Source organism: Ptiloglossa arizonensis, chromosome 6 (genome assembly GCF_051014685.1).
Source record: "Ptiloglossa arizonensis isolate GNS036 chromosome 6, iyPtiAriz1_principal, whole genome shotgun sequence".
Taxonomy (NCBI): domain Eukaryota; kingdom Metazoa; phylum Arthropoda; class Insecta; order Hymenoptera; family Colletidae; genus Ptiloglossa; species Ptiloglossa arizonensis.
In genome coordinates this window covers 17,429,166-17,443,768 of record NC_135053.1, presented here as the reverse complement: position 1 = coordinate 17,443,768, position 14,603 = coordinate 17,429,166, and the positions used below count along the sequence as shown (strand labels likewise).

Genomic DNA, 14,603 nt, shown 5'->3' with positions numbered 1-14,603 from the left:
TATGAACACGTGGAAATTTTTCAGGGACAAAAATTAAGGTTTTCGAGACTCGTCAAACGTGTAACAACAGTGTCGCACAGTTGTCAGAGGTTTGAGGACTTTCAAGGTTTTCAAAGCTTCCAAACTCCTCGAGTTTCCTCTTTTCTGTAACCAAATTTCATCGACAATATTCTAATCCAGTTGGACAATGTACATACGTGGAAATTGTTCAGTATCAAACACTGTCACACAGTTGTCGGAGGTTTGAGGACTCTCAAGGTTCTCAAAGCTTCCAAAATCTTCGAGTTTGCTTTTTTCTATAACCAAATTTTATCAATAGTATATTCATCTAGTTGTACAATGTAAATACGTGGAAATTGTTCAGTGTCAAACAGAGTCACACAGTTGTCAGAGGTTTGAGGACTTTCAAAGTTCTCAAAGCTTCCAAAAACCTCGAGTTTCCTTTTTTCTATAACCAAATTTTATCAATAGTATATTCATCTAGTTGTACAATGTAAATACGTGGAAATTGTTCAGTGTCAAACACTGTCACACAGTTGTCAGAGGTTTGAAGACTCTCAAGGTTCTCAAAGCTTCCAAAATCCTCGAGTTTGCTTTTTTCTATAGCCAAATTTTATCAATAGTATTCTAATCTGGTTGTACGATATAAATATGTGGAAATTCCTCAGTATCAAACACTGTCATACAGTTGTCGGAGGTTTGAGGACTCTCAAGGTTCTCAAGACTCAAAATTCACGAGTTTGCTTTATTCTCGTAAAGACCTCGAAGTGGCTCGAAGCTTTATATTCTTTCCTGGTAAATCTGCAAACAAGAGTATTTGAGGCCCACAATCGAGCTTAACTACGATGTAAATAGTTTCTCTGGCCAGTTCAACTCTTAGGGGACAATATGGCGCCCGTGCAGCGAATCCGTCGTCGAATATCTCACATCGAGAACTCGTTGAATCTGTATAATATTCCGGAACAATTACAAGATCGACAACCTTTGTGAAGCCAAAAGTAGCCCATGTATCCACGTCTGACTTTTAAAAACTGTTCTTGTAGAAAAAATGTTTCAGATGTTGCGTAATAAAAGTTCCATGAAAACATTTACTTCATAACTAACCTATGATGAAGGACATGACGCATAGTATACAGTACTTTGTAACGTATACATGTCATTGTCAATATTATATCTGCATTCGGTAACGCAATAAGTCATCGAACAGTGCCGACTATTCGTCACAATGTAAAAATGTACCAATCGAGAGTTTTTTCGGTATCGTTGACAAAAATATCCGCTTCTCTCGAATAAGAATTTTCATTTCTTATAAATTCCATGCCAATTACAAATTTTGATATTCGTAAACATTTAATTTATTTCGTAATGCGAGAACTATATCTTAAATTGCAAACGTATTCAAGTAGTTTCAAACGTTTGCTTCAAACCTTGTTAAACATACTAAATTCCTTATTTTTCGAAACGTAATTTGCACGATGTTACGTTATCTTGAATTATCGATTTGAATATATATTGCCTCGTTAGAAAACCACTGACCTTGAAATCGCGTGAAAATACAGTCTGAAAACAAACTACTTGCCAGATCATAATATTTATTCCACCGAAACAATTACTTCCTGAGTCAGTGTTTTCTACTGTCGACGATAACGAAGGTAATCATCGACACGAGCGAGACACTGTACGCTGACAGCTTTGAAATATCTTCCACGTACCTGGCTGTCTGTAATTCAATTTCATCGATCATTAACTGACAAACATCCGTGACCACTCGAAAGAATTAATCTTCCAAGACAGCAATATTGCATAGCTTTCGTCAAACAACGATTACGTAAAGCGAGGTAAGGTATGCTCGCTCGTTTATAGAGGTCGGAATTATTCTTCTCGCGTTGGCTTAATAATAAAATTGCTTCCCGAGCAACAATGACATCGAGTCGCCGTGTCACGATTTTTAATGCCGAACGTCGACGAGACACTGAATCTAACCTTAACAGATTCAAAGCACCCTTCTCGTCCTTAGAAGCTTGACAACCCATTTCAAAGACACTTGAAACTATTTTCGCAACTCGTTAAGTAACACAACATTTTATCTGTCAAAATTACGAGATATCTCAATTAATCGTTCCTACGGAAATAAATTTTTCTCTCGAGTGTTTCGTAAATACGAGACTAATAAGCGAACCTACACACATTCGTCACAAAAATTTGTCAAAACTTCTTTTTGTCACGAAAGGTATATAGTAGGTTATTTAAAAAAATTATCGAGCCACTCTGACTTCACAATTTCCTATACAATTCGATACATTCATGGTTCTATGGATTATTTTAAGAACAGAAAAAATTTCTTTTACTTCCGAAACAAAATTATCCAAAATGGAAAAGTTTGCAAAGCATCTCGAATGTCTTCGCTGGTGTAAAAAAATTTTTTTTCGAAAATTCCCTAAATCTCGTCATTCGAAACTAGACCACTCCTCCAGTGGTGATAATTGAATCGTTATCGAGACACGTAAACGAGGGAGACGCCAATGCACGGAGAAGGCTCGAACAACCTACGTCGTTGTATTATTAATAGCCAGTGAAAGTTTCATTGTGTCTTTCCGTAGAAACCCGGTGAACGGTACTCCGATACGGAAGAGCGTAAAGTATTGATGATCATCGTCTGGCTCGTAATAGGCGGGATTGGTTCGAACCTCCCCGAGTACTTATATCGAGGTCGAATACAAAAGTCTCGAAAAGCTCTGGTTTTCGGTGTCACGCGACGCGCCATTGGCTCTCGGTACAATACATCGATCCCGTGCACGGGAGCGATTTCCCATTTTTAGGTTATGTTCTCGTTAACCATCGCGATAAACCGATCGTTCGACGAACAATCAACGAAATCGCGATTCGCTGTACCCTCTCCGGTTCCGCTCCGTTGTTATTCAATTTTTTTCCCCCAGCGATTCGTCGAACCGCTGTACGAAGGAAGGCGCGTTTTTATCGAAATTCAAATTTCTCGGAAATCAATAACGTAATTGAAATTCAAATAGTGCCGGTTTAATTTCATCCAGGTTGAAATTCAATCGGGAGAGTCCGGTAATTTAATTTCATCCGGGTGGGGTTTCTTGAATATTAATACCTCGATTTCGACTGTCAACGATTTAATTCTATCCAGCGTCGAAATTTTTCCGCTAGGATCGAAGGAAAATTCCACGACACCGTCGTCGATCCATCGTGCGAGCGCGCCACGATCGAAAAGTCGAAGAAATATTTCCAAAACGGTCTCCTCGCGACTTTATGAAAATTTCACCGCGACGCTCGGTAGGAGCTCTTTTGAAATTTTCTTCACGCTTTCTGGGTAAATAATAAAGTTTTACAGCGGAAGGACTTATCGCTTTTGAGCGTTCTGTCGCGGTGAAGTGCTTCTCGTTCTCACGGCCGCGACGACGACGACGACGACGACGACGCCTGGAACTCGCTGGAGGAGTTCCATCGGGGAGACACGTCGGAAAATATTGTCAGTTTCCTCGAGAAATGTGTAGCGCAGCGCTAAGTGGAAACGCGGGACACCGTTTTCCACCTGGAATTCAGAATCGAGCACAATGGCCCGCGAACGGAAGAAATACCACCCCTCCACCCCCCTCATTTTTCGATTCGGGGAACGTAAATGCCCCACCGTGTGTTAATCCCGCGCTGGTTCTCGATTTTATCGTCGGTCACGTTGTTACATCGAATCTCTCGAGTTGTCGCGTAATCTCGTTTCTCGCGCGAAAAACGATCGTACATTTGCGATTTACTGGGCGGAATTATGGTAATGGTAAAAATGGTACCGCGGCGCGCGCACTGAAACGAGAGAAACGAACTCGTGCTACGGAATTGTACAGGTTGATTACCGAGAAAGCGAATTGTAGAAAACAAAAGTAAGTGACGTTTCTGAAGAGATATTTTCTTAATTTTGTATCATTTTATTTGGAAATATGTGTTAATGGATTTTTGTTGGTATTGTGTCGTAATGTTGAAAATGATGTTAAAAATCGTAATTGTGTGTGAGACAGAATACCAAAAATTCAAGTGTCTTGAAAATCTGCCTTAATCAGCCTGAATAAAAAATTGACAAAAGTCGAATTGCAAACAAATAAAGTTCGACAAGTAACTTTCCTCGAGTAACTGTCATTTTAATCGGAGGCGCTTTTTCAAAATCTTGTTTTTCGGTATAATTTTTCGAATTTCGTGAATTTTATATGTGCGAATTAGAAAAGTGTCGAGGGCTTAGTTTAAGGTTTTGTGAAAGTTTCAGAGAAATTTCTGGGAACGATTCGAGACTTATTGCGACCGGTGCATCGATACCTATCGATTACATAAAGTTCGATACCCTATTTCGTTACCTTCACACCTAGAAAGAAATAAAAGAACGGTATCGTTTCAAAATCTGTCTGGACGTGGGACGTAACGGTCGTTTTTTGAGGTTAGGATTCGGTGAACTGGTGTTCTTTCGAATTATTTGATGGGAAAAACGATATTAATAAATACGAGAATAATAAATAATAATTGTACCGAAGTATTCCTTTTTTAACATTACGGTTATTATTCGAGAAAATACTTCCTCCTTTTATTTTATCGCGAGGAAGTGATCATTTTTTAAAATTCAAACTGCATCGACCAATCGACCATCTTCGATTTTTATAAAAATCTGGATAATAAATATACAACGTTATAAAATATTAGATTGTTTTTTTTACTAATATTCGCATTTAAGGGGTGAAAACTACCCTCAAAATTGTCGGGTGAAATATTTGTTTAATTACATATCTCAAAAACTAATGGAGTTAGAAAATGATGTTAAAACCAAATTTGGAATCGTACGATCTGAATAAAAATTTTACTGCAGTCAATCATTTCTTATAAATATCTATAATTATTATTTGATGTATAAAAATACTACAACATGCATGGTATGTATGTTGTATGACACACCTCACAAATATCAACGACGACTTATTTCGATACCTGTTTGATATCTCGACGCAATGCTTGGAAATTGATACGTATTAATAAGTATATCACTGGATAGGTCACATCGCTATCGGGCCGCAACGAAACACGACTTTCTGTCATACTGGATGCAATAATCCAAAGGCAAAAAAATCACATATATATATTATATATTATATATTCATGAAAGAATATATTCACAAATGTTAATTTCAGTTATCGCGAGGATCACAAAAATCGTGCCATGCTTGAGAAAACACCGCTCTCGGTTAAGGCCGTCGTTCTGAATAAAAATCAACGTTCGCTGGAGAAATAAAAAAATATCTTTGTACTCTACGTATAATGATTAATTTTGTAAGACCCAGGTTAATTTTACTTCTGTTCATCTTTCAATTTGCGAATAGAAAAATATTAAAATAAAAGAGAACAAAAGTGTTCCCACACTCTTTGTTACCTTTTAAACGATTGTTATTAATTTGCTCTTTTGTTATTTACTCGAACAAAAGATTACAAATGGACATTATTTTTAAAAAATCTTCACACGAAATATTCTAATAACTATTAACTTTTGCGTTACGGTACACTAATACTTTTCACTCAAAATCGCGCAAAGAATCGAATTACACGCAACACATTTTATAAAAGAAGGTTTCATTTTAAAAACAAATGCAATTGACAAATGTCGAATTGCAAAAAAATAGAGCTCGACAAACACTATAAAATTTCCCTCCACGATTTTGTTCTATCTTCACTGCGAACAGGAATTATCAAAAATAAAAGAAAAATATCGAAAGATAAAAATTCAAGTGTCTTGAAAATCTGCCTTAACCAGCCTAAAAAAAATTGACAAAAGTCGAATTGCAAAAAAATAGAGTTCGACAAACACTATGAAATTTCCTCCACGACTTTGTTCTATCTTGACTAAGAATAGGGATTTTTAAAAATTAAGGAAAAATATCTAAAGATAAAAGTTCAAGTGCCTTGAAAATCTGCCTTAACCAGTCTAAAACAAAATTGACAAAAGTCGAATTGCAAATAAATAGAGCTCGACAAACACTACAAACTTCTCCTCCACGATTTTGTTCTATCTTCACTAAGAACAGGGATTATCAAAAATAAAAATTCAAACGTCTTGAAAATCTGCCTTAACCAGTGCCAAGAAACCGTACGGTCCGATTTACATAGCGCGACTCGATCGCGACATTATGGTATCGGTGTCGCGGCACATTTACCAACGATGTATCAAAACAATGTCTCTAATTCAGGAGCGGCGGCAACTGACGCGGTAATTTAATCGACGGGGCAACTTTTAGCCCCCTCTGGTTCACATTCACCCCCCTCCATCTCCGAACATCGGGCAGCGTGTCGCCCCGCGACAACTTCGCCGACGAATTTGCAATGTAAACCGTGCTCGATGGAATGACACGTGTACGATCTCTGGAGGGACCACGGTTCGTACGTGAGTCGCGATTATGTGTGCACGGGGTGTCGATAAAAATTCTTGCATTACTAGGGATGCTTCTCTCTAAAACCTCCCACCCCCTCCCACCCGGTCCCCCCTTTGTCGTGCCCTTTCGTCGACGCGATTCGCTCGCAAGTGAAATTTCTCCGCGTTGGATTGCGTTACGGACGATTTGTCGCAACGCGATGCGATGGCTCGTGACATCTGGAATTTTTTTTTCTTTTTTAACCGATCGTTTGAATACGTTTTTTGTGTTTTGGATTTGTTTTTAGATTTTTGAAACAATTTTTTTAGTTTCCTTTTCGTTATTACTCTCCGGAGATCAATTGCGAAAGATTGAGAACTGCCAGTCAAGCTGCAACGATTGATTGACAATTTTGGATTTTTGTAAAAATATGGAACATGAATGGAGAAAATATATATTATTAATAATTGTAAAATATATCATTGGGAATTATCGTGGAAAATTTTGGAAGTTTACGGGGGAAAAATCTATGAGAATTACCAGCGAAACAAAGGAATGGGGAAGGTAATGGCGCGTTTTCATGTAATTCGAAGAAAGAAATGGCGTCTGGATAGAAATTATTATTTCAGTAACGGAGAAACGTATCTTTGGTATCTAGAAAGGAGGATGCACGAGCGTTGAGATTTTTTTGCAACGAGAGCACACTTTTTCGGAAGCAATACTTTTATTTATTGTAATTATCGTTCGTTGGGTCTTTTCAAATTTAATATATATATATAAAACAATTAATAAGATACATACGCAACAGAGAAGCCATGCAGAGAAGCATCTTAGTAATTTTATCTCGAAGTTTCATTCGACAGGTTCAATCCACCTACGAGGTGTCTCAAAAATATACAATCGAAGTATAAATCGCCATAGAAAATGATTGTTACGTAATTGAACAAAACATTAGAATACAATTTAACCAATCCCATAATACCAACCGATAAACGTTCGAAACTATTCGATAACATTTCAATCACTTTTTACGCAAAGTATCAAACCGTCCAATTGTAACAAAAGAAATATTTTTTGTTTATTTTTAAAAGAGAAGAAAATTATGACACTAAAAATTTATCCAATTCTCGAGATCACTGGAACAAGATCCAGTAGATTGGTTACTCGTTTTCGAGACACTCTGTGTATCCCAAGGTCTTGAGTGATCTTGAATCGCGATATGGAAAAAGCTGGCCCGGTTGATGGACAGACGAAGAGGAAAAGCTGACACGTTTTCCTTCATGGTCGCGTCACCGGAGGTGAAAATGGTTTAAAGGTCGATGGGACGGTGAAATCCTGTCGAGATCGATGCGAGCTCCGAGCGTCGAGTTCGCGTGCAACCGTGTTTTCGTGCCAGCGAAGACACAAAAGGGAATTATGCAACTCGCGCAGGATGGCTACGGTGATTGCGCAATCCTTCGGCAAGAACACCGGGGATCAAACGCAACTTCGTGCTGTTTCCTGTGCACGCGGTTTTGGCGTACAAACTTTGTAAGGTAGCGAATAATTTGTGTTGTCTTGTTCGAAAATACTAATAAATGGAGAACGAGACAAAACGAACCGTTTGGGAGGAGTTATTTTTTAAACTTATTTGTCAATTGTTTAGTCATCTTTGATGTAACACCAACATTGTACACTGTGGAGATTGTTTGTATAATAATTATACAAAGAGAAAGAAATTTCTAGTGGAAATTAATCATACCATAAATATAGAAAAAGAAAAAATTTCTAGTGGATATTAATCATACTATAAATATAGAAAAAGAAAAAAATTCTAGTGGATATTAATCATACCATAAATATAGAAAAAGAAAAAATTTCTAGTGGAAATTAATCATATCATGAATATAGAAAAAGAAAAAAGTTTTAGTGGAAATTAATCATACCATAAATATAGAAAAAGAAAAAAATTCTAGTGGAAGTTAATCATACCATAAATATAGAAAAAGAAAAAATTTCTACTGGAAATTAATCGTAGAAAAATTAATTTTCTATTGGAAATTTAATAATCATATTAGAAAAAAATATTTTTACTCATAGGTGTATAATATTCGTGTCGAATCGAGAAATTTTAATAAATCGTTTATTCGAGGCTGACATTTCGTGGTTTTCTATTTAATAAAAAAATTTGCGTTAACAAGCACGGTTTATTTTTTCATGAACTTTTCACCCTCGATTCTGCGATCTCACGTGTACGATCGACTAAATGTTATTTTTTAGGGTAAAGCTATGTTTTTTTTTTTTAATTATTATTCGGGTTTTGAAAGGCAATCAATCCATTTTGATTCGACCTTTTGATTCAGGCCACCATCAGTGAAATTGCAAACTGGTGATCTAGAGAAGCCGACGAACTGTTTTTTTTTTAATCGATTAAAAGTTTTACGGTAACTGACTGTTTCGATCGGTATAATTTAGTGTATACTAATTGGATTAATATGCATCAGAAAATGCTACTTAGCTACGTTTACGGGTACATAAATCTTTGTAACACCACTGAAGCAGTTTAAATGTCACTAAAATCTTAATGACCTCTCAAATACGTTATCTTGCATAATGGTTTTAAAAAGATACTTACAATCGGTTAACATTTCACGGAACCAGTTTCAGTCAATTTTCAGAAACGACACTTGAAGAAATAATTTGTCAAAAAACGGCAGATTATCGAACTAAAAATATCTAAACAAACACAAAGGGAGAATTTACGAACTACAATATTTACCAACAGATTTCCAACGGAATATTTACAGATGGAAAGTGTTGGAAAATTCGCAACTGGAAAATTCACGAGCGAGAAGCGTCCCGGCGAGAAATTTGCAAACGTAACGTTTACAAATGGAAAATACACTGTGAATTCGCAAATGAAAAGTTTTCCAATGGAACAATTTACAAACGCGAATTTCACTCTGTGGAAGATTCGTTGTAAAAAAGAAAAAGAAACAAAAAACAAAAAAAAAGAAAAACCATGCAAAACAATCGCAAAGTTTACCATGGAAAAATCCACGGATGCGTATTTTTTTCAAAGTGCATCGCGATTCGAACGTCAGTCGAAATATCGCTGAATGAGAACTACTGGCACGAATTTCGTGACAGCCTCGCGGGTCCACTTTAAATTTTAAATTATCCTTGTCCGTCCGTCAATGCCACCTGTAAGTCCAATTTAATTTCGGTCGGTGCTCGTCCACGGGGATCGCCGTTGCGTTTTAATTTTTCATGTTTGCTGGAGCGACGCACACCGAGACGCGCGAAGGAATCAATTTTTCTGGGACAATACTTGAAATTATATTCATACCGGTAGCACCGGGCCGCTGAATATTTCAAAGTTCCGGGACCGTGGGCAATAACCGTATCTTTCGTTCAACGTCGATGGTGAACCATCGAACCGCTTCTTGTCTTTATGGTGCACGATCGACTTTACGATCGGTCTCGAACGGGATACCGAGCATCGTTTCGCGGAGCAATCTGTATTAACAAACGTTGCATTCCGCGTAACAAACAACCGAATCGTTAATTTTCTTATAATCGTTCTTTCGTAATCTGAAATTAATTTTCGTATTATATATATATATATTTCCTTAACATTCAATTACCGCGAGAGATCAAGATGTAGCAGAGATGAATAAAACGTTCGAAGAGTTGCCTTTTTCCAAACCTAACCTCAAAGTCTACACAAATACACACGAAAGAGAGAAGAAGAAACCGAACGCTGTACATTATACTAACAAATGTAACGAATCTAAGACGGAGGATTCACGGATCGTGGTTACGGATAATATATGTACGTTTATCATAAATGTTTAATATTCCTCTTACAAGTCGAGCGACGTTAACCTCTTCGATGCTTAAAAATTAACGGAATTACGAATTTCTGATATTATCGCCAAAAATATGTGACCTTCCTCAAGGTCGAATTCTCGTACCGATATAAATCTCCAAGTTCTTCCTTTTCGCGAGCTAAGGCTTCCCTTTGGACGTACTCTCAACAATTTCAATTTTCCGTGTCGGAATAAATCGAAAAGTTCCTTTCGAACCACCGTTGGTTTCGCTCCGGCGTAATCTCGTTCATAAATTTTTCCCCCGTCGAATAACTCCCCGATCACATTCTATTAGAAGACAAAGGTCCAACGATTGCTCGAATTACCGCGAACCGAAGAAGAAGAAAAAAGAACGCCTCAAAGGGGCGAAGGGTCTGGTAAAGAGCGTAATCGTCACTTTTCGAAAAGTGCACCGGAGCACGCTTCGAGAACGGGGCTCCGTTCGATCTGGCTCTCCGCGCCCGTTTAAATCTCCCGGGCGGGCCGCTCGCAGACACCGGAAGCCCGCGTAATTTTCTTCCGCGTCGTTGCGCCTGAAATATTCCCCGCTGGCATCAGCTCGTTCGGCGTTTCCCCATTCGCCCGCGCGAGATTACACGAGCAACGACGCGAAGCCGCTGCTCGATCGGCCCGAGGGGGCAACGGACGGTGGTGGGGATGAAAGGGTGGGGGTAGGGCCGAAGACCGCACGTAGACAACTCATTAACAACTGGGACGGCGTGCTCTCCTTAGCCCACGGGAATCCAGAGCCAATTCTCTACAAAGATACGACCTGGAAGATCCATCCTGGCCAGTCGATTAACTTAATTCGGGTTGTTCGACTCGTGTACACGTTCGTTGACAGACTTCCGTTTGTCGGTTGCTTGTCGCGGGACGGCCAATTTTCTTAACGAGGAGAAAATTTAACGAGGTTAAGGTCGCGAATATATTCTTGTACGGATATAATGGAAATTGGTACACGATTCGTTTCCTTTTCATTCGTTCGTAGGTTAGGAGAACGATTATTCTACAATACGATGTAATACATGAAAAATTATTATATTTGTGTATTTATATTTGGATAATTTTAACTCGAGAATTTAGCGGACACTGAACGCTCGCCGTGTGCGTTAAACGCCCATAGGCGTTCGGTGGATATGTTGAATGCACGGTATTGTGGAATCCCCGCACGGGGTGTGCGACGAATTTTCGAAACTTCGCATCGGAAGGGCGAGGTTGTTGGTTTTCGAGATTTTCAAATTTGGTGCACACGCGAATACACGCGACACAGATCGTGAATCGTTCTTTCGGCGATCGGGGTTAATGCGATTGCCTCGAATCGAGAATACATTTAATTTATTAATCAGAACAGGAACGATCGGCGTCCGAGTTTCTATTTGGAAATTTCACGTGTATCGCTTATCAGCTGCGATAATTTGTATCATTCGCCGAGCGATACGTCTGCTTTTTCGAGATTTCTATTGGCTCGTTTTTGTTTCTTCGGTCGAAGGTCCGTTTCATTCGGTAAAATGTTATTGCTCGTTTAAATTAAACCGCCAAACAATGCACGTAAATTTCTGTACATCAATTACGTTAATTTGTGGCACGTATAATCGATGAAACGCGTATCGGAATCTACGAGGACGTGTTTCCTACCAAATCGTCGATTTCCACTGTTTCCAATTAAAAGTTTATTTTGATTTAAAATAAAAATATTTGATTTATCGCTCGATTAAAGTTAGCCAGCCTTAACCTGAGTTACCATTTTTCAATTTATATATATATGTTATAAAAAAAAAAAAAAAAAATATATATATATATATATATATATATATATATATATATATATATATATATATATATATATATATGTGTGTGTTATAAAAAATGTTTGCGAAGAGAGTTAATTAAAAAATATGCACACTTGTAAATCGACCGATGTTGCGATAGATTTAACAATTTAATATTGCTTTCTAACCAGCAGTGAACAAAAAAAAAAAAAAAAATACATTGAAATGGAAAGAAGAATAAATGGTAGAATTAAACAATTTTGCAACTAATGTTCCCCGTGTGTCAGACCGATTAATTTCAATAAAAAGATTTGGTACAAAGTATTTCATGAAATTAATATTTTTTTTCTTTCGACGTAGGTAATCTGATACTATTGATTCTCTTGTTTCAGATCTATCCAGGCCTGAAGGAAGAAGGATCGGTTCTCGGGGGTGCAACGCAAAGGGTGACTAGGTGAGTGTTTACAACTTTTGGAACTTTTATGGGTTTTCACCCTACTCTCACTTTCTCTTGATCAGCTGATTAAACAACTGGGCTACCAGAGATCTTATGAATAGATATCTTTACACAGGTGATGTAACCCTAAATATAGTATATCAGTAAGTCTATCTACCCTAACTGCACTCAACAGTCCCTCTTCAATTAGCTGCAGTATTAATGTGTTTGTGACGCGAAAATGAATACCCTTGAACATCCAAAAGGACACCATCGAACCTAGAATAACTTCAACTGTGCTGAAAAATCTCTTTTCGACCAGCTGAAGTATCAGTGCTCTTGTGAGGAAGAGAATGAATATCCTTAGACACCCAAAAGGACATCATCGACCCTAGGATGACTTCAACTGTGCTTAAAAATCTCTTCTCGACCAGCTGAAGTATCAATGCTCTTGTGAGGAAGAGAATGAATATCCTTAGACACCCAAAAGGACATCATCGATCTTAGGATGACTTCAACTGCGCTTAAAAATTTCTTCTCGACCAGCTGAAGTATCAGTGCTCTTGTGACACGAGAATGGATATCCTTAAACATCCATAAGGACACCACTAACGCGTCCATCGACCTCAGATAAATTCAACTGCAACACCTGCGAAACGTTCCTCCGAAAAGACACGGTTTACACCCCCCTCACCCAACACTCTCTCGAAAACCTGGAGCACTATCAGCCGTTGGTACGTGTTCGTTTAAAATATCGCGGATACGTACACAATTAAGTGGATCGGTGGCTTGTTCGGGAGCTTTATCGGTGGCGCGTAGCGGGATTTAAGTGTCGTTTTTAAGAGGCGCGCCGTTGGAAAGTTGCCCGCGCCTCGACTGGAATTGCAGCGCTGTTAATAACACCGGGGACGAGTACTAGCCGAGATAATAAGAATTCCGAATAGCTTGGCCCGCTGTCCATTAATTGCACACTTTTATTCCCGTTTCGGTTTCTCTTTATGACCACCAAGGAGTTCGTTCCGCGGTTGACGATCGCAGCTCGTACACTGTGTTCGAACGAATTCCTTCGTTTCTGGTTAATGAATCCTTTATGACCAGAAATGGAGGGGACGTGACACGTCCGGGCGACAATAGAAATGACGGAAAGGATGGCACACGGTGTCGCGTGTTGCAGCGCGAAATGGGTGTCTCCGAGGGTAACAGAACCTTGTCAAGGTTGCATGTCTTCAGAATGGGACACTGAGATGTAGGAATTATTTCAATATCACGTTAGAATCGATACCGAGGCAATGGGTAATCGCGGATGGTACGTTTATCGAATCCCCGGATAACTGATCTAATTTCCCCCCGGATAACTGAACGGTAGTAGTAGCTATTATTGTTGCTCTATATCACTTATAATTGATACCGAGGCAATGGGTAATTGAAAATGGTATGTTTATTCAATTCCCGGATAACTGATCTAATTTTACCCTCGGATAATTGAATGGTAGTAGTAGCTATTATTGTTGCTCTATATCACTTTCTCGGTCAGATGGTATGTGTGAAATTTGACTTTGAAACGAGATAAAAAGTTAACGTAAAAAAAAACCTTCCCCGTATAACTGATTCAAGAGCTAATCGATTTTTAATCGGTCTACGAAGATTTTTATATTGTTATTAAGTAGACAAAATTCGCGGATGACTTAACATAGGGTTACACTGTAATCCCCGGATAACTGAAACGCCAGAGACTCGATTTAGTTCCACTTATCCGGGGAAAGACGACAGTGTTCCAATTAAGATCTCTGTTTCTCTGTTCTTCTCACTTTATTAGCATAACACATTTCCTAACAACTTTGTTTCGTCCTTCGAAATTGTGGAGCAAGAATGTTATTTAACTGTTCCAGTTTAGACGTCCCGACCCACACAAAATGCAACTATGTAAATTGCAATCCTCTATTATACTTTCGTAATTTCGTAACATCAATATTTATTATTCGAGTACTGTGCAGCACTATCTCCACGTTGATACTGTATAAATGATTCCAGTGTGAATTTACGCGTTAATTATGTGTGCACATACATGCACATATAGATACAAACACAGCAAACAAATCAACTACGAGGCACACGAATATTGAAACTTAATTGAAAATGTTAGTTCTTCGTA

At 38.3% G+C, this 14,603-nt stretch overlaps 1 protein-coding gene across 2 annotated transcripts in view; it reads left to right on the top strand.

Annotated features, from left to right (window-relative positions):
- LOC143148107 (uncharacterized) overlaps positions 1-14,603 on the top strand; it is a 70,011-nt gene that overhangs the window by 29,176 nt on the left and 26,232 nt on the right. For both annotated transcript variants that reach the window (XM_076314035.1, XM_076314034.1), the window contains one exon: positions 12,408-12,469. In XM_076314035.1, the coding sequence (XP_076170150.1) occupies positions 12,408-12,469 (62 nt within the window). The remainder of the gene's footprint in view (positions 1-12,407; positions 12,470-14,603) is intronic.